Source organism: Leiobunum rupestre, chromosome 9 (assembly GCF_980474605.1).
Source record: "Leiobunum rupestre chromosome 9, qqLeiRupe1.1.hap1, whole genome shotgun sequence".
NCBI lineage: Eukaryota > Metazoa > Arthropoda > Arachnida > Opiliones > Sclerosomatidae > Leiobunum > Leiobunum rupestre.
In genome coordinates, this window is record NC_143392.1 from 13,703,980 (window position 1) to 13,724,118 (window position 20,139).

Below are 20,139 nucleotides of genomic sequence, written 5' to 3' on the forward strand. Positions count from 1 at the left end.
TTTTTAAATTCTATCACCAGGGTTTACTTTATATAATGTTATAATATGAATAAATGTGGAGGCTTAAAACTATACAGCACGGCTGGGGAAATTCTTTAACGCCTTACAGGGAAGGTAAATCTCCAAGGGGTTTTACAACCTCCCAGGTGGATATGTAACTGAAATGTTTGTAAGGTAAAGGAAAATACTACATTTCGAACAAGGGAACGTATTAGTGATAAATGCGCTGTAACATACTTTTAAATTTATGGTAAGGAAAGGACTTGCTCTATTGCGGGGGGGGGGGGGGGGGGTTAACCAGTAATACCATTTTGGCGCTTAAAGGCCGACTACATATTTATTCGGTTTACTCGGTTCTTCACTGGTAGTTGGCTGGTTGCGTGGCACATGTGTCTTGGAAGCAAGCCAGCTTCCAATGAAAGACAGAATAGCTACGTAGTCGGCCTTTAAAGGATAAATATTAACTTGAGATAAGGATTCTTATTACGATATTTTTTAATTAAATTAATGTTATATTTTATCATAGGATTGCTAATTTTTTCAATTTAGAAAAAATATTTATAAGATTATTAGAATAAAATATTTATACGATTATTAGAATAAAATATTTATACGATTATTAGAATAAAATATTTATACGATTATTAGAATAAAATATTTATACGATTATTAGAATAAAATATTTATATGATTATTAGAATAAAATATTTATATGCTTATAAGAATAAAATGTTTATATGATTATTAGAATAAAATATTTATATGATTATAAGAATAAAATATTTATTTGATTATTAAAATAAAATATTTATATAATTATTAGAATAAGATATTTATATGACTATTAGAATAAAATATTTATATGATTATTAGAATGAAATATTTATACGATTATTATAATAAAATATACGATTATTCGAATAAAATATTTATATGATTATTAGAATAAAATATTTATATGATTATTAGAATAAAATATTTATACGATTATTAGAATAAAATATTTTTATTTTATACCATTTTACCTCGCTTATTAAATATCTTGTATCGGTAAACTAAAATTTAAATAAGTAATTACTACTTGTATTTGGGTTTGCTTTCAATTGTACATAATTTTACCAAATTCATGCAGTCATAGGACTTAACTTAATATTTATACATGGTTTGTATTTCTTAAATAACTATTATTATTAATTATTATTATCATAACAAGAATTAATAAGCTCCAACGTAGTTATTATCCCATAAATATAAATAAATAAATATGGGATTATGTATAACATACAAGTACCATGATATTTTATTATTCAGAAATAGAAAATGCTATCAGTTAGGTTACTTCCAAAACAATCCTGTAAAATTATAACAGTAACACTTAACCCGACAACCATACAGAAAAGGTCCAAATATAAAACACGAATAAACATAAATGTAGCCCAATCAAACGGGAATTTTTGGGACTGTTTCAAAACAACATCAAAGTAGGTTTCAAAACCCCAGAGAGGATACTTCTATAAAAGGAAAACCCTCCGAATTCGGTGGAATTCAAACGAAAAAGGTAAACATTTCAAAAATCGTTTTTCACGTGAAAAAGACGAAATATTCCCCGCCAAATCGTCCCTGCAGCTCAGTTATTTTATTTGGGACGCCGACAAAATAAAGAAACGTCCGCGGAGAATAGCGAAGGTGAAGCCGTCTATACGGGGGCCGGAATAAAATCCATCCAACGCGCGCAAAAAAGGTCCCCTCTGAATCCATACGTATTCAATTTAGGGCGTAAAACAGAGGCGTTTTGTAACAGGGTCCTGATTAGCCCATCACAATTCGGAAATTTTCGGCTCCATAAAATAGCTGATCGTCTCCCCCTGCTCACGTCGCGCGTCCAAGTCATTAGCAATTCATGAGTCTCTTTTATCCGAGCCACAACGCCATCCTCATCCTTCGAAGGATCCTAGAGAGAGGAAAAAAGAGACCACGGGGGTTTGCGCGAGCTGGAACTTAGTGGTTCCAGATCTCCCCCCCCCCCTGTACTTTCCGAGTGGAACGGAGACTGGCCCATAGATGGCGCTGGCCGCGTCGTTTAGCGCCAAAGCGAGAGCCTGAAAAACGTGACAGATGGAGGCAATTTGGAGACCGCCATTTGCGACCGAAAGTGATTTTAATTATTTTAAAGGTTTTTTTTTAGCCTTATCGATGACCGCGCGTTTGTGGGCTGATGGGGGTCCCCTTTAACCCCCGCAGAGTAGCCCCATCAAACGTGCCGAGTGGAAATGCTACGCCGATTTACTGTAATTTATAGCGGCTATAAACAAATTGAAATAAAGTTGTTCCAGATGCCGATAAAAATAACACCGATACGCCAAATTTCAAACTGAATTTATCAGCGCAGCTATAGTGACCAATAAAAATCCCTAAAAAGTTTTAAGATAATGGAAATTTACAATCGACACATTGAATATCAAAATTATTGAAAAATAAGTTTCAACTTGCTGTGGAACATAAAGGAAAATAAAGGTTTCAAATATTTATTAAAAACACATCTTTTCAATATTAATAATAGTGTAGTTCGGTATAGAAAATTTGAATTTAAATTTAAAGAATTATTTTTGGTACATCAAGGATAATACAGAATTTCTGTTGGCCATATGTTTATGATAATTCCTATTGAAGATATATTATGATGAAGGATAATTTCGGTTGAAGATGTAGCGAAATTTAGGAATATTTCTGTTGAAGATATAGGATAATTTTGGTTGAAGGTTTAGGAAAATATAGGATAATTTCAGTTGAAGTTTAAGGAAAATAAAGGGTAATTTTTGTTGAAGATATGGGAAAATATAGGATAATTTCAATTGCAGGTTTATGAAAATATAGGGTAATTTTTGTTGAAGATATGGGAAATGATATTATTATGTTTGTTGAATGTTGACGATATAGGAAAATATTAGACAATGTCTGTTGAAGATATAGGAAATTATAGGGTAATTTATGCTGAAAACATAGGATACTTTCTGTTGAAAATATAAGGAAAATATGGGATAATGTCTGCTAAAGATATGAAATATAGTACAATTTATATTTAAGATATAGGAAAGTATATGATAAATTCAGTTGAACATATCAGAAAATATAGGATAATTGATGTTGACGATATCAGAAAGTATATAGGGTAATTTTTGTTCAAGATATCACAAAATATAGGATAATTGATGTTGACGATATCAGAAAGTATAGGGTAATTTTTGTTGAAGATATTACAAAATATAGGATAATTAATGTTGACGATATCAGAAAGTATAGGGTAATTGTTGTTAAAGATATCACCAAATATAGAATAATTGATGTTGACGATATCAGAAAGTATAGGATAATTGATGTTGAAGATATACCCAAAAACAGATTTGAAATATTTATTAAGATTAAATTGAAACACATTCTTAATAAAAAAAATAAAAATAGTACAATTCGGTTTTTCCACAAAAACATAATACCAAAAATATTTTAAAAAATATAAATATTGACCACCGTGTGGAACATTCTTAAAGAAATATTATAACCTATGACCCCCATATGGCATAATCCCTTCAACCTTGATTACTCATATTTGGACTGACAACACGGACGTTATTGGGGCAAAACGTTTGAACAAACACCTCGTCGTAATTCCAAAAAGAAGGGCGCAAAAATTGGATTAATACCTAAGGGAGAGAGTGCTTGTGTATTTAAATACTTTACAGTTAATCCCTTATAGCGTGTCCCTTAGCCGCCCCTCGCGTCACCGTGTTTTTTAAGGGGTCCCTGGGGTGGCACCCGCCGTTGAAGGGTGACGTCCATCCGGGGTCCCCTTCTGCGTTTACGCTTCTCTCAATTATCATTCGATGGGCCGCGGACGATGGCGCCGCCATAGAATCAATCGTGTCGATGATTACTTAAACATACACCCATCTCCCCCCACTCACACCCTTTTAGCTGGTTAAATTCACGATGTTCGCATTCGAACTTCTAATTCTGCGCTTCTAATTTAAATTATTTTTTATTTTATTTAATGTACAGTCCCGGGCAAAAGTTTCTGGACACTTTGTTTTTCAAATAGTTTTAAGACTGCTTATACTAGAAAGTCGAATGATACCTTTTTGGAAAGGTTAAAAAACGGAGAATAATTTGGATATTTTAATTTTTTAAATGTGAAGAAATATTCGACCAAGGCTTAAAAAACATGATAAAATAATAATAATAATAATAATCAGCTAGGCTAATACCCAAGGCACCACCTTAGGCCTAAGTCATCAAGCGACTTTTAAAGCCATTAATTCAGGTGGCCGGGTTACAATACGTAGGAGGGTGGTGGCAAGCCCTTCATGCCACGCGAGCCAACAGCTCCCTACACTAACTATTACCGTTAACCTCAACAAGTAAAACATCGCCTTTTCAACTAATAGATATTCGAGAAATTCGTGCACGTGACAAACACCAATCGACGCGCGGAATTGTTCCTTTTCCATAACCGGTTTCGGTTTCAAAATCGGACAAGTGGTTCCGGAAATATTGAAAAACCAAAACCAAAACCCCACATAAGAAAACTTTCTAATTTCAATTATTCTTTTATTTAGTTCATGTTTAATAGTACATAAGAAAACTTGTTCGTGGTTTTCTTGAGTTTTTTTTCCAATTATAATAACAAAAATTTACAAGATTATAATATATCTTAAAGAATCAAAAGTCAATATTATAAATTCAGCTTACTTTAAATAATATTCCTAATTTTCAAACAACCATTTTTAAGTAATTTTTTATACAATGTAAATGAAGTTTGATTTCTAACTGAGCTCGTTAAACTATGTTATACATACTTTACACTAAAAGGTGTAATGGCCTTTTCCCCCTCGAATTCATCCCCTGTGCCCCCGTACAGTACTGCCAGTATTTGTGAGTACGACTTAGCAGTCGACGGTATGACTCGCCCTTGAAATTTCAATACAAGGCAAACTCACAAATGACTGGCAGTACTGTACGGGGAGAAGCACAGGACATGAATTCGAGGGGGAAAGGACGTTACAACTTTTAGTGTAAACCATATGAAAATGCATGATTATACTCGTGACAACTTGACACTTAATTTAAACGTATCAGTTTTGTTAGTTAACTTAAATCGCAACCATACCTCTTTTAAATAAAAACTTTAAATAATAATTAATAATTAATTTAGGGACATATCGTGGCAACTGAGAATATGATCTCCTCTTTTTAAAATTTTGTAAGTGGAGCTTGAATTGAGGAATGTGTCGTAGTCGCCATCTACGAGTCACTAATGCAACTATATTTACAAGCCGTCATATATTATAATTTTATAAAATTTTATAATATTTTAATAATAATTTATAGTGTTTTAATGATTATTGCTAAAAATTAAATTAGCAATACAATTAATATTAAATTAAGTATTTAACTAACAATTAGTTTTATATAATATAAATATAAATATAAATATAAATAAAAATACGAATTAAAATATTTAAAACTGTAAAAACACTTCGTAATTCCATTTTCAGAGATCAGATGTAGCCACGAAATGTTTTAGTATGGTTGGGCCCGAGAAATAAGTAATAGATCATACCACAAAACTCAAATGCTACGTTTGTTTGTTCTCAGTCACCTCGATATGTTCTTGGATAATTCTAAAATATAATAGTATTTTTAAATAACTACCCAAAAACATCTATGCATATTTATCCACACGTATTGATATTTATAAGTTAAAAGACGAGTTGCTGCCCTAGAAAAATAATTTGAAATATAATTATAATTAAAGTAAAATTAAATAAAAACACGAACTTTTGCGTAAGTAAAATAAGTTTCATTTATAATAAACACCGACTAGTTTCGGCACACCTATAGGCCATTGTCAAGGCAGAAGAAAATGTCCGTGTTTTTATTTAATTTTACTTTAATTTTACACCCTAAATAAAATTATTTTCTTCCTTCTTTAATAATATAGTTAAATTAAAAAATATCGATTTTTATAATAGAGTTAAAAATTCGATTAAAAACATTAACATGGTTGCCACCGTTTTTTCACAATAAAATTCCCTGACTACTCTAGGTTTTCCCTGGCCATCTCCGGAGATCTCCCCTGACTTATTTTGTGCCAAGATTTTGTATTTTCTTTAACTTATACGTATTTTATAAAAAGTTTCCTATTTTCAACCGAAATTAAATTCCCTGACATTTCCTTGATTTTTAGATTAATTTTTAAAATTCCCTGACTTTTATACCATTATTCAAATTCTGCTAAAGTTTCCTATTTTCAACCGAAATTAAATTTTATAGCCATATTCAAATTCCAGGAATTCCAGGTTTTCCAGGTACCGTGGCAACCCTGATTAAGTTTAAAATCTTCTCGGTATTTCTAACGAGGCTTCTATCACAAAATATAAACGTTTGTAAATCACGAATATAGAACACGAAGAATACGAATGCGAACGGGTCTCGTTATAGAAAGATGATAGCGTTAACTGGTGCCGAAAATTAGAGCGTTTATCCAAACGGGAGGAGGTGGTCTCGCTGGTGGTTCTCTCTCATCCCAAGAGAAGGAGAGGCGAGTGAGGATGAAACCGGGAAAAATAATGGAAGAGAGCGGCCCCCTGAACCCCCTGGGCACATGATCCCCTCTATTTCCCCGTGTCGCTTTTTCATCTCATTACAGGCCCTATCAAACGGCGGGCGGCGCTCTCGGGCTTCCCGTCCTCATCCTCGTCTCATCTCTGACATGTGGCCTCCATTGTGTCGACGCGTGTTTAAGAGTAAACTAGCGCCGCCCAGCGGCACAATGGCCGAACCATTATCTAGATTGACGTTCAATTTTCAGCGGCGGCGGACGCGGCTCTCCTCCTTCCAGCCTCTTATTATCCCTAGCCAAATTGGATTGCATCCTCTGCTCGCTCTTTTTACCTTGACGACGCTCTCCGAGATCGGATAAAATTTATTTCCGTAATTTGGCGCTTTTATTTTTATAAAAGACGACTGACTTTAAGCAAACGGAAAAGCGTCCATTAGATATTTCTTTCCGTAATAGGAGTCCATTTACAATGAGTGTTCTCACAGGGAAACAAACGTTTACAACGACGCCATTAGAGGTTCGATTTCAATGCTTTTATTCATACTAGATGGCTCTAGTTTAAATATTTACCTGGAAGGTAATAAATATTATTTAAGTAAACATTATTTGAAGTAAAGTATTATGTAAAAGCTATAAACAAAAATATTCACGTGGTTTCTCGATAGTTCAACGTTTCAGATTTGGTAGCGCCATCTGTTAAGTCTTTGGGTATTTAAAAACAACCACTAAAAATATGTTTCCTTATTAAAAGTCTACCAGTCTATAGCAGTATAAAAGTACTTAAAGCGATTTGAAAGATCTGTGTACAAACGGAAAGACATTGGTAAAAAAAATCATTTTTCGAGTTGGTTAATCAACCTAAAATAGCATAACCATGGTTAAGAATCTGGAAAGAAGTTAAAAATATATATCAATAGGTTTCTAGGTAGAAACTTCGCAGATAACATAAAGTCTAATCCACATTAAATCCATAGTTAAGTTTCAAGTCTGGGATATTTAACTTGGAAAATATTATTTTTCACCTAATTTGTAATTGATTAAATTGTCCAATCTAAACTTGTAGCGGGTCAATAGATGTCGAGTATGACCTGATCCTCAAAATACGGCTCGCTTACCAAATTTGAAAACAGGGGTTACCAAGTTTGGGATCCTAAAAATCTCCTTTTCGAAGGTCAAAATCACTATTCTCAAGGTCGATCTCGCCATGTTATACTTGTAATTTTTTAATTATAAGATTTTAGCAAGAATGTATTTATTTATATTTAGGAAGAATGATTATGTTGCGACAATCGCCGGGCACGTTGAACGCAACAAAATTTACTGGTCTGAAATAGACATTTAGTAATTTCCGTTTATTTGATCTCAGTAGCCTCGGATCGTTCTTGGTGTTATTTCCTTAAATTCAGCAGTGAAAACCGTCTGTAAAACCTTTAAAAAAAATATATACAGGGTGAAAGCTTCAGCCGTGGTCCAGCCTCGGTACTTCTCCTAGTACACCAGAGTGCTGCGGGTCGAACACTTCTACAGGCGCTGGTATTCCACAAATAGACCAATGGCATAATTAGAAGCGCATCTTTGTCCAATCGCCCGAAAAAGCATTTGGAGGATGCGTTTCTAATTCTCCCATTGGTCTTTTTTTAGACTAGGAAAAGTACCGAGGCTGGACCACGACTGAGGCATCCAATTCTCCCATTGGTTTATTTGGCCTACCAGCGCCTGTAGAAGTGCTCCACCCGCAGCACTCTGGTGTACTAGGAGAAGTACCGAGGCTGGACCACGGCTGAGGCTTCCACCCTGTATAAGGAAGTCTTTCCTTCTATCTTATCCATGGCGACGGACCCCCAAAAAAAGGAAAAAAAAAAAACAAAAAAAAATAAGAAAGAGCGAAGAGCCGTTGTCGTCGGTAATTCGTCCCTGAAGATCCTTTTATGACCACGGCGGCATTTTCGGAGGTTCCTTTTTGAATCCCCCTCAATTTACTTTCTCCTTCTTATACACGTTTATCGAAAACTCGCTCTTTAAATTGGCCATTGACGTTTTTCGCTTCGTAGATTCTGGGCCAGCCCGCAACCCTCGTTATTATTATTCGCGAGCAATTCGCCGACGACTGGAATTTCGTCGAAAAGTGATTTAAAAGAGGGGACCCCAAATCGAGAGATCTCGCCGGGAAAATGGGCTTTTGCGCTTTTCGCTAGGCCTCGGTCTCGAAATGAACGACTGTTTTACGATTCCAAATGCGGATTCTAGTCTCGCAGTCGCGTGAAAGAGGAATGGCCCGGAAAATAATAAAAAAAAGTCGGAAGCTGAATCGGAAAAGTTACGACCCCAAAAACGAAAGGAAAGAATGGGGGTAAAGGAGGGGCTGAGGAAAGGGAATTTATAGATATCAAAGAGGCGAGGCTAGTAGTCATCCGTGATATTACGTTTTACGACCCTCCCCGCCATCACAAATATACGCGAAGATACTCTTCATCGAGATAGACATCATGCCAATTTAGTCTACAAACGATCATGTCCGCAATTTCTCGACGACAAGGTTGAGCCTTGTCCGTCTGACTTGGTAAGCCTCGTTACGGAGTCTAGCTTAATCACGGTAATGGAGGGTACTGTAGGAAATTGGACGGTCTACGCTATATTTTCGGTATTAAATCTTGCAGATATAGAACGATGGATATTTTTGACGAGGACGGGAAGATCCAGGCCATTAGAGGTTGATTTTTAAATACCCAGAGTCTTACTAGATGGCGCCAGCAGTCTGAAACGTAGAAATTCTTAACTTATATTTATAGTTTTTATATAAATCATCGTTTAAAATAGTATAAAAAGTGTATTTTATAATAAATTAGTAGGTATTTAAATTTCAAATTCCAATTTCAAATTTATTAGAAAAACACTTGTTCTTTACAATGGTAATAGGACCAAGTCATCCTGGGACTTATAGACTTAAACGCGCCTTCGCAATCGACCGCCATTACCTTACAGTCTACGGGGAGGGTAATGAAAAATCCGGTTTTGGGGGGATGAAATTTCTGCAGTAGGGGGCCAGCATACGATAATGGCGGCGCCCAGTAAACGTTTCTAAAAAGAGTGTATAGGCCCTTCCCACTAAAACATTTAAGCTGGCGCCATCTACTTTAAGCCATTGAAGCGTTAAAATCGTACCTCTAATAGCTTCCCTTTAAATATTTTTTTTACGAAAAAGCAATTGACGAATCAATTTATTGTAGGTAATATAAGAGACGTCTTTTGAAATATATATTTTTTCTATTTTCGCGTGTGGCAGGGTCCCAACAACCGTCGGTTTTGGGCAAGACGAGACGCCCCAGGACCGCCTTCACCAGCCAGCAACTGTTGGAACTGGAAAATCAATTCCGACTCAACAAATATTTATCCCGACCAAAGCGATTTGAAGTGGCCACCAATCTAATGTTGACCGAAACGCAGGCAAGTGTTACGATGACAATTGTTACAATGCACCACGAGTTTCCTTATAATTAGACGCATAAGTAAAGTAATAATTATAACTATGACAATTAACAAAAAGTACCACTGAACCGAATTTCAAGGTTTTGTTCAGCACAGAGCCCTCTAGTTTCTGAATACGCCAAGGCGAAATATACTCGCGAGTCCAAGTTGAAGCTAGGCGAGAATCTCAGTGTACAAAATTTGAAATAAGACAATAGGAAGTGTCGGTTATGTTAGAAAAGAAATTAAAGCAGGTGGCGACTCTATAAAAACAATTAAAAAAAGTTAAAAAAATGCTTCTAAAAGCGCTTCTAGGTGGCAGCACCTTCCGGGGACTTAAAACAAAGGCGAGTTGTCTGCGATCTATTGGCTTCCCGAAACCCCGTGTTTAAAAAGCTAATAGATCCCGAAAAGCCAATCAACGCGAGAAGCTCTCAATTTGCCACACCTTTTATTTGTTTTGATTATTACGCTAGCGATATCTAGGAGCCGCCACTTGCTTTAAAGCAAGTGTCGACTCTATCGTTGCCCTCTGTATTTTTGATTGGGTCTATGTAACGAAGATGGCTATGGTTGCTTAGATCGCCGGGAAGGTGCTTCCATCTATTATCGATTTTCAAAAACGTATTGTCATTTATTTAAAAGTCGACGATTGCGTGATTGTAGAAAAGCCAATCCAAGCTAAGTTGACTGCGCACGTGATTACGCAAAGAAAATCAAACGAAGGGGTACGTCGAGGCACCTACTTTTGAGGGAATAATTTGCTTGCTCAACTTGTTTCAATTTCGACTAAACTCTACGTTAGTGACATCTCTCGTTCGCCAATGATACTAACCTTAAAATAGGAGCCGCCACTTGCTTTCAGTTTAACAATTTTACAAAAGTAATTTCAACACGATATACTTTACACCCGAGGGCCAAAAAAACTGTAGATAGTAAAATAAAGGTCAAATTTTATAACTAGATTCAAAAGATTTGTAAATTGTCGAGGTGATCAAGAAGATCATTAACTCAAATAACTTAATCATTATCATCTTGCTAATCTTAGTAAAAGTGATCCAATTTGAATGAAAATTTTATCATAACTACACTAATCGAGGTACTCTCTTAATAGAGACTAGGCACTCCGTAGCTTTGGCCATGGCCGCCATTGTGGTAACATTTTTCTCCCCACAATAAAAACCATTGAAAAAAAACTGTGACGTATATACTGCCCAGTCCCTATTGGGCCAAAATTTCCATTTGTTTCCTGAGATATTCGAAGTTAAACCACGTGGTAGTCTACGTTAAAAATGTTAAGGACAGCAAAATATAACCAAATATTTTATGAATATTTATCACGCGCGCTGATTCACGTACTCAAATTACACTTTTTACGCTTTTCCAAATTATTCACATCTCTTTTTACACTAATTACACTACACTGTAAATACAGTACACCCTCTACTCTACAATCGGTAGGTCTGAATAGTTGATTTAATGAAATAAAAAGGGGTCTTTCTTAACTTGTTAAAATGTTGATCTTACGTCACAAGACCCATTTTTATTAGTATATTCTTCGCACGAGCGATTTACACGTGCGTTATAAAACGCTATATTCCTCTGGCGACTGTAGACTTAAAGTAAGAGTAATGCTCGGCGTTTGGATAAAAATTAACCACTTATTTTATTATTATCCATAACCTACAATAATCCGAAAATATAAATTATTTTTTTGCATGTTTAATCGTTATTTATCCATGGATGATATCCATAAATAAACAGTTAACCAAAATACTTACGATTAATCGAAATTTTGTCAGTTAATTTATCTGTTACGCAGAGCTCTAAGTAAGAGACTCAGACCTAAGAGCAATATTTAAACAAGAAGGCCAAGCTACTTTATAAAAATAACTTTTGTAGCCTGCTATGTAAATTCCTCTGCTGGTTCAAATGGGGGTTGGATAATGCAACAAAATAACACTTTTACCAATTATTCGTCAGAAAATTTAGGTTACACTCTGACGTTACTTAATTTTATAATTCTTAATTTATTAAAATAGTTTAAATTTTTCTATATTCTTAACGTCACCATTGATTTCTTAAAACATCTGGCGGAACTTTAATTTAGCTTTTCGTATATTTTCCTACCATCTTGCCTTTTTAGTTTTCCCACAGGCAGAAAGCATCCCCTTACAATTTCACTTTAAGACCTTTTATATTTGCTATCCCCGAACGGGTGTCCAAATGTTTATAATTATAGTGTCTTATTCTTACAAAAGTATTTTTTTCCTCGCGAAAGTTTTACTACCCCAACATGTGTTCGAATGGCTCTCCTCACCACACGCGGACACTGGTCACCGGCCTTGCCGACTATCAACTATTAGCTTCCATCCATACAACTATACTTCGACCAATAACCTATCCACCAAACGCCTCTCAAAGGCGTCTTTTGACATTTCACCTTCGCCAATCATCAACCGAAAATTTCAAGTCTTCCAAACTTAACTTAACCTAAAATTATCTCACGTGACATCCCCGAAGAACAAAACCAAGAGTTGGCGAATTATCAATTGCAAAACATGCTCGATACTTAGGCCCGTTAGGCATAAGGTGGTGCCTTGGGTATTAACCTAGCTGATTATTATTATATTCGTTCATTTCAGTGTTTGGTTCGCTAGAGACAATTTAGTATTTGTAATTTTGTGCATATTTGTATTTGTGTAGATAAACTGCACAAAAATTAATTTAGTTTTGCTAGACCATCGTCGTTTTGGAGCTCGTCACTCTGGTTGTTTGAAAACTAATCACCAGTTAAACAGGAGGAGAAAATGTTGAAATCTAGAGCGACGAACTTATTCGAGTAGCAAACCGATTTTCTATTCTATATTGGATCTTTTAGTGACGTGTTCTAGAGCACATTTAAAATATGGAAGCATTTAAAAGTTGTAATATAAGTTTAAGGATTTCTCCCGTTTTTACTTTGATATCAGGTAACTTAAGAGCGTGTTTTTGGTCGAGCGAATCGAGGTCTACCTGTAGTATAGAATACGATAATTATAAATGGTTAAAAATTGACATTGACATCAAATTTGTTCGAACTGAAAAAAATTATTCAAAGTTTCCTGATTCTCCTTATTAAATACTAAAACAGTGACTTCCCTTAGATTCTTGATCCGCGCGAAATTTTATCTGAACCATATTTCTCCGCATTATTAACGAAATATCAGAACCACTATCGCCATCTACGGTCTTTTTTGGAAGCTAGATAAATTCAATTTTTCGAAATCCCAATGTTTCTATTTCTGAGTTTTACATAATAAAAACAGCGGAAAAAAATCATTTTAAAAATAAAAAAAACTGTAAGCGTTCAATATAAATTCATTCTATGGCAAACTACAAAGCGAGGAGAACGTGATAGGAAATAAACGGTCGGCATTTTCTCCGGAAAAGAAACTTGACGTAAATTCGCTAAATTCGCGAATAAAAAAGAAAGTAAACGTATTATGGAAACCCCCGTTTCTGTCAGTTTCTATCTTATTTTTGAAAGCGGGCCTCGGCTTAAGCCTTGGTCTTAGAAATACCGCGCGATTTGGTTCGACCGAGGCTTAGCCATACAGTCTTGATATATATATATCTATATATTTTTCAACTTCTTATTTTTATCCCCGCGTTCGGAAAACGAAATTACGATGTCTAGTTTGTATAGAGCGAGAGCCGCGGTAACTCGGATATTTCAAAGCGAAACACCGAATCGTAAAATGGCAATGCAACTTTTAAACTCTCACACTCGAACCGTTCTAGCGCGAGTTCCGGCGTACGCGTTTGGAGTGGGCAAAAAACGCGACGAAGGGTCGGCCTTTATTTTTATATTCCATAGATCACTTTTAGAAAAACGATGGGCGTCTCAAAAATTTGACGTGGAGAAAAGATATGGTGATAGATTGGGCTGGGAAACTGAGATGATACGGAGAAGATGTGAACTCCTCAAATGCCAGTCGATTTTTTTCAACGTTTCTATCCGTTTTAGAAGCGAACCGGAAAAACAATTTATTTGGCCAAAGTTTTGACTGCTCGGGGCGATTGAGAACGAAGATCAAAAGTGGCGTTATATCGAAGAATTCCCTCGATTAATCTGCGGCTATTCGAAAAGGTCCCTTTTTCATCCTCTGGGGCTTTCAAACGTGCTCATTTTAGCCAACTAAGATCGTCGCGACGAGTTTAATAATTAGCAGTCCAATATCTTTAAAGTATTTTAGACCAAAATTCCATTAATTTTTCGCCGTTTGTTAAGTTTGTTAAAGGGGTATTCCTAATGTTCCCATTGCGAAAGCGAAAAGTAATATTTATCGATGTACATAGGGCTTATAGGGTTGCGTAAGTAGTGGTTTTAGGCAATCGAGTAGGAATTTTTTTCATCGATTATTTGAGTCGAGTAATATTGAAATCGAGTTGAGTAATCGAGTACTTGATTAAGGGAAAGTTTTTTCTTATTCGAGTCCAGTAATTCTGACACCGAGTAATATTTTTAACGAGTCGGGTCATTCAAACCATTTGTTGTTTGTACGTCTTGTAGGTACCGTTTATTATTGCCAGCCCAAAAAGTTGCAATAATCCCTCTATGAACTTACAACTAAGAGCAGCTTATTCGAGTAATCGGGTACCCGACTATGCAATTTTTTGGTACTCGATAATCCAGTGGCGTAGCGTGGGAGGGGCAAAGGGGGCCAGCGACCTGGAAAATTGATACGAAATTATTTCAGGTCTACCATGTGCACGTTGAGATTAACAAATCTGGGTATCGTGGGAGTCGAACAAGAGGTTCGCGTTAAAAAAAACATGCAGAGTAAAATTTTTATTTTTAAACGACTTGAATCCTTTTACAATCAACAGAGCAACAGAGTACCACAGAATTTTTGCTTAGTTGCGAAAATAGGGGGGGGGGGAAGTCAGGGTTTGCCCCGGGCGGAAGAAATACACGCTACGCCACTGCGATAATCGACGAGTATTTTCCAATTATTTATTCGAGGTTGAGTTCCAAAAAATGCCGAGTAATTGATGATGTTCGAGTACTCGTACAGCCCTAAACAAAATCCTTTAGACGTTTCATTAAAAAACACTCTCAATTCACTACCCCCTAAGTGAACCAAAGGGGATTGCTGAATTAAATATTTCTGGTTGGTTGGTTACCTGATTCACCGGCTAGCCAAGAAGTCAACTACAATCGAAATGAAGTCAACTATGTTTGACTTTAATTTTTTAAGTGCAAAAACGCCACGCAAAAAATCTTCGTTAAGCCTAACACTACCTTTTCGCCAACATTTTTGCAAAACATTGTTGATCAACACGAGTCGAAAACCTAGTTAATCCGTGTGAATCATTGAATGGATAAAATATGTTCACAACGTGTTGGTCACACTGTTCACACATACACTTTAGTGGGACTAGTTTTGAATAATGTTCGGTTTCGGAGTGGTTAGCACTTTCGCGTCGCAGCAAGAGGAGTCGGGTTCGATCCCAGCTTGTGCAGGCGCTGGGTGAAAATCTCGGAACAACTCCTTCTGCGTTGAGTTTGCAAGTTGTCTCCCCACTGGTTTAAGGGGTTTTCCTCCGAGCTCTTCGGTTTCCCCTTCATAAAAACGTGTAGAGGTTAACGGTAATAGTTAGTGTAGGGAGCTGTTGGCTCGATCTCGTGGCATACAGGGCTTGTCACCACCTTTCTACGCATTGTAACCCGACCACCTGAATTAATGGCTTCAAAAGTCGCTCGATAACTCAGGCCTAAGGTGGTGCCTTGGGTATTAGCCTAGCTATTATTATATTATATTAAATTTAATTCAAATACTTTTCATATACATCCTTTTGATTATGGAAAACCAGAAGTAAATGAACCGAAGTTAGCAAACTGCTATACTCCCCATGTTCGAGGCGTTTTCTTTAATTATGAAGTTACATTTTGACCTCGAATTTAAAATTTTTCTGTGAAAAAATTTTGTTTTGGTTTTATTGAAATTATTTTTTATACATAGAAATAGCTATACCCACAATTCCTATTTCCTAAGCGCAATTTATCGCGTCAAAAGACGGGGATGGAAATTAGCTTTTATTTGACTCGATTTCCTCATCATTTTCATCGGGAAAACGCCCTCCGATTCTGAGCACTATTTCGATAACTTGTTTCATTTACTTCTGGGAAAACTAAATGATAATATTAAAATTAGATAACTTTATTAATATAAATTTACATATTTTGTAATAGATGAGGTATTCTGTAGGAATTACAATAAAGCTCGCTAAGAAAAATTGACGTGTTAATTTACATAGAAAAACAGGGGGTTTCCCGTCCATAAAACAGTGTTTCCATGTTCTCTGTTACGTTGACGATACTTTAAATATGAATTTCAAATTTTGACTAAAATAATAATATTTTTAAAAACCCTTTAATTTTTAAAATCTTATTTGGTGTTGAACCCAATATAATTAAATAAGGAATTTAAAACGAAACTAATAAAAATATGCGCTAAAAATGGTGAACATAATACATATTTACTAATTAATCAAAAGAGATTGAAGATAATTAAAACCTGTCGCTCTTTCTCCGCGTACCCGTACACGTTCTTAATTACTTCTAATTAGCAATACAACACAATACAATATCAAATTAAAAACGTAATGAAAACTGTATGCAAATCAACATGGATTGATTTATGAATATGACGAGGCCTAGATGATTTGACGAAGGTTGAGGGGGGGGGGGCGAGGGGGGCGAGATTGAAGGAGGGAGAAATCGGGGAAAATTAGGTTCACCTCATCGCCACCAGGGGGCGGTACGTTCCATTCGTAGTAGCTTAGTTGTAATTCTCCTGTAATTGCAGCTACTCGGTAATGAAGAAGAACACTAATTGGGGGCTTAATTGCTTACCCGGCGAACAGGGGTTTACCCCTCCCCCCTTAATGGGTACCACCAAAAACCCTTTCAGAATCATCAGCCCCCCCCCGTACAATATAGAGCCCAAACAAAAGGGTACTTTATTCCCAAGCTACTAATAGAAGGCGCAGTAACAAACATGGCTCGCGAGAAAAAAGACAAAAGAAATTTATGACGCTTAATAAGCTAGTTTCATCCCACCCCGAGTGATAAGAAGGTTAAGATGGGGAAAAAAAGGGATGGCGGAGATAAGGAGGGTTTGCTCCCCTACTTTCAAGAAAAGGGTTAACAAGGGACCGCCCTTAATGATGGAAAAATCTTGTTGCTATTAAATTGCTTTTTAAGATATGCAGGGACTCGCCATTAGCGAATAAAACGCTTTGGAATAAATTTCAGGGGATTAAATGAAGTTAGTTTCGGAGTTAGAATTTTCTGAACGCTATAATCTCTTTCAATTCCAAATATACTACGTACTTGATAACATGGAGAAGACATTAGAGATATATTTTTAAATACCTGACGTCTTACTAGATGGCGCCAGGAGTTTTGAAGCAACAGTCGGCTCTATCATTGCCACGTGTATTATGATAAGGCCCTTGTTATTAGAGATGGCAATGAGTCTATCCAATTTTTCGAAATAACGACTTCACTGGAGAGCCTGGTGCCATCTATTAATGGAAAAAGAAGCTACAATTCCGAATAGCGATAACCTATAGAGTGTTGTCGTCTGAAACCCTGCGACGTCACCATTGTAATTTGCCTATTGATAAAAAACGGTAACTGTCATGGCGGACATTATTAACACTACAGCTGTGACGTTACAAGTTTTCAAAATCGTATCAGACGACAACACTCTATTACCTATGTCGCTTGACTCTTGTGTTGTAGTTTTGTTTTTTTATTGACATTTCTTGTATGTTTCGGAACTTTTATCTTGTGTTTAACACGTAAAATTTGGCGCGCATGCAGTGGCGTAGCTGATGGTCCGCAGGGCTCGCTGTGCGGGGGGGGGCTCGAGCTACTACATCATTCCGACCCCCCCCCCCGAAACGATAACGTCACCAGAGAACCATTATTGATTATTATATTTAGACAACTAATACTCTACTTAATGGACTTTAACCTAAATTATTTATCCCATATAAAATATATAGTTAAAAATTACTATATGATTTAAGTTATCGTCAAGTTTACAAACGAGTCACTCAACGCGAGGGGTACTTTTATGTCCCGCCTTTTGGGTCAAAATCTGGATTAAGCATCTTGTTTTTATTTCGACGCTAGCGACATCTGTTGAAAAAAGAGCTACTTCACGTCGAGCCGCCACTTGCTTTAAATTATCGAAAAACAGAAAAATATTCATTTTTGCGTATTTTCTTTTTAGAACGACTTTTTCGCCCCTATTTGAACTTTTACAAAGCGATTTTTAAATGCCAGATGGCGTCAAGAACGTTGACATTTTAAATGATCTAGAAACCCATATAAATGTAATTTTTTTGTGTTTTTTTATGCAAAATTATTAAACTTTTGTTTAATTATTTTACAAGTATTCATTTTTTTATTTTATTATAATTTTATTTTATTTATTTCCCTCTAAAATGTTGAAATTGCCGCCATCTATTGTAAATGGAAGTATTGAAATTAAGCCTTTAAGTGTTCTACATATAGTCTACAAACAATTTGTGAATTAGTATTTTCTTATGATGGAACGCATTGTAACCCGGCCACCTAAATTAATGGCTTTAACTTAGGCCTAAGGTGGTGCCTTGGGTATTAGCCTAGCTGATTATTATTATATAAAAAACATTTAGTTTGAGGTTACATTATATTATCATAATATTATAATTGAAGTGGAATTTGGTAAAAATGGTTGATCAAAGGCAAATCGAGACCGGGGAAAGAGAATTGAAACTTGAAAGTAACCTTTGCCGATACAATAACGATGACGTCAGCTGAAAACTATTTATAACAGATTCTATTCTTGCAGGTAAAAATTTGGTTCCAAAATCGTCGAATGAAATGGAAACGCAGCAAAAAAGCGCAGCACGAATCGAAGAGCAAGAGCTCATCCGGAAGCGGAAGTAACAATTCCAACGGAAACAGCAACAATAACAACCATAACAGCTTGTCCAGCGGCTCGTCGGAACGCGATTCGGACAAGTCCAGTTCCGGACACAACAACCACGGTTCCCTGGCCAGAGAGCACCCGGCCATGGCCAGCGCCCCTTCCAGCCTGCACCGGCCGCATCCCGACGAACGGATGAAAGACGACGCCGCCGATGGACGGTCCGATTCCGGAGAAGACGAGTCCAACGGCGGCGCGAACTCTTTGATCCGCCGCAAGGAGATGCCCGTCGTGCCCATCGCTCTTGACCGCTTGGCCGATCGGAGGCTGCTCGGCGACGGACAGGACTACCATCATCTACATCACCATCACGCGCACGGACATTCCTCCGCTGGACATCCGGTGTCTTGTAGCGGTTCGTCCAAAACTATGTGCAGTGACCTTATTTACCGCCCTTACGTTGTGTGAAGGTTTTTAGTCTCTCTCTATTGGACATTGGACGTTTTGCAACTAAGAACAGTCAAATACAAAGTGTATTTATTCATTACTGATGGGACATATTTCAGTATTACAATTGCTATTATTTTTGATGTTCAGTGTTTAATTACGCTCATTTTCATTTTATACACTCTACACATTATTTTACTCTACAGCATTGACCAGCAAATTAATTTTAATTATAAATTTAAGGCTAAAGATGGAATAAGAGTGTAATTAAATTATTATTATTTTATTAATGTTACGGGTTTAATAACGTTAATCTTCATTTTCTTAATTAACAACTTTAAACTTTAAACTATTACTTAATTCTATAGCAGTGACCACCAAATTAAGTCTAAAAATGCAATAAGAATTTAATTAAATTATTAATGTTAAGTGTTTAATTACGTTAAACTATATTTTCTAAATTAACAATTACAAACACATTGTACAACTCTTAATATAGCAGTGACCATGAAATTAGTTTACCTATAAATTTACGTCTAGAAATGCAATAAGAGTGTAATTAAGTTTAAATTATTTTAGTTAATGTTAGGTCTTTAATTCAGTTAAAATTCATTTTATAAATTCACAAACCACAATATT

The 20,139-nt window shown here is 36.0% G+C and overlaps 1 protein-coding gene across 1 annotated transcript in view; it reads left to right on the forward strand.

The window, feature by feature from the left end:
* LOC149926613 (uncharacterized) overlaps positions 1–19,800 on the forward strand; it is a 42,124-nt gene extending 22,324 nt beyond the window's left edge. Inside the window, exons 2-3 of the mRNA XM_090158799.1 lie at positions 9,900–10,060; positions 18,976–19,800. Coding sequence (XP_090014925.1) covers positions 9,900–10,060; positions 18,976–19,521 — 707 coding nt within the window. The 3' untranslated portion in view covers positions 19,522–19,800. The remainder of the gene's footprint in view (positions 1–9,899; positions 10,061–18,975) is intronic.
* Positions 19,801–20,139: the final 339 nt, after the last annotated feature.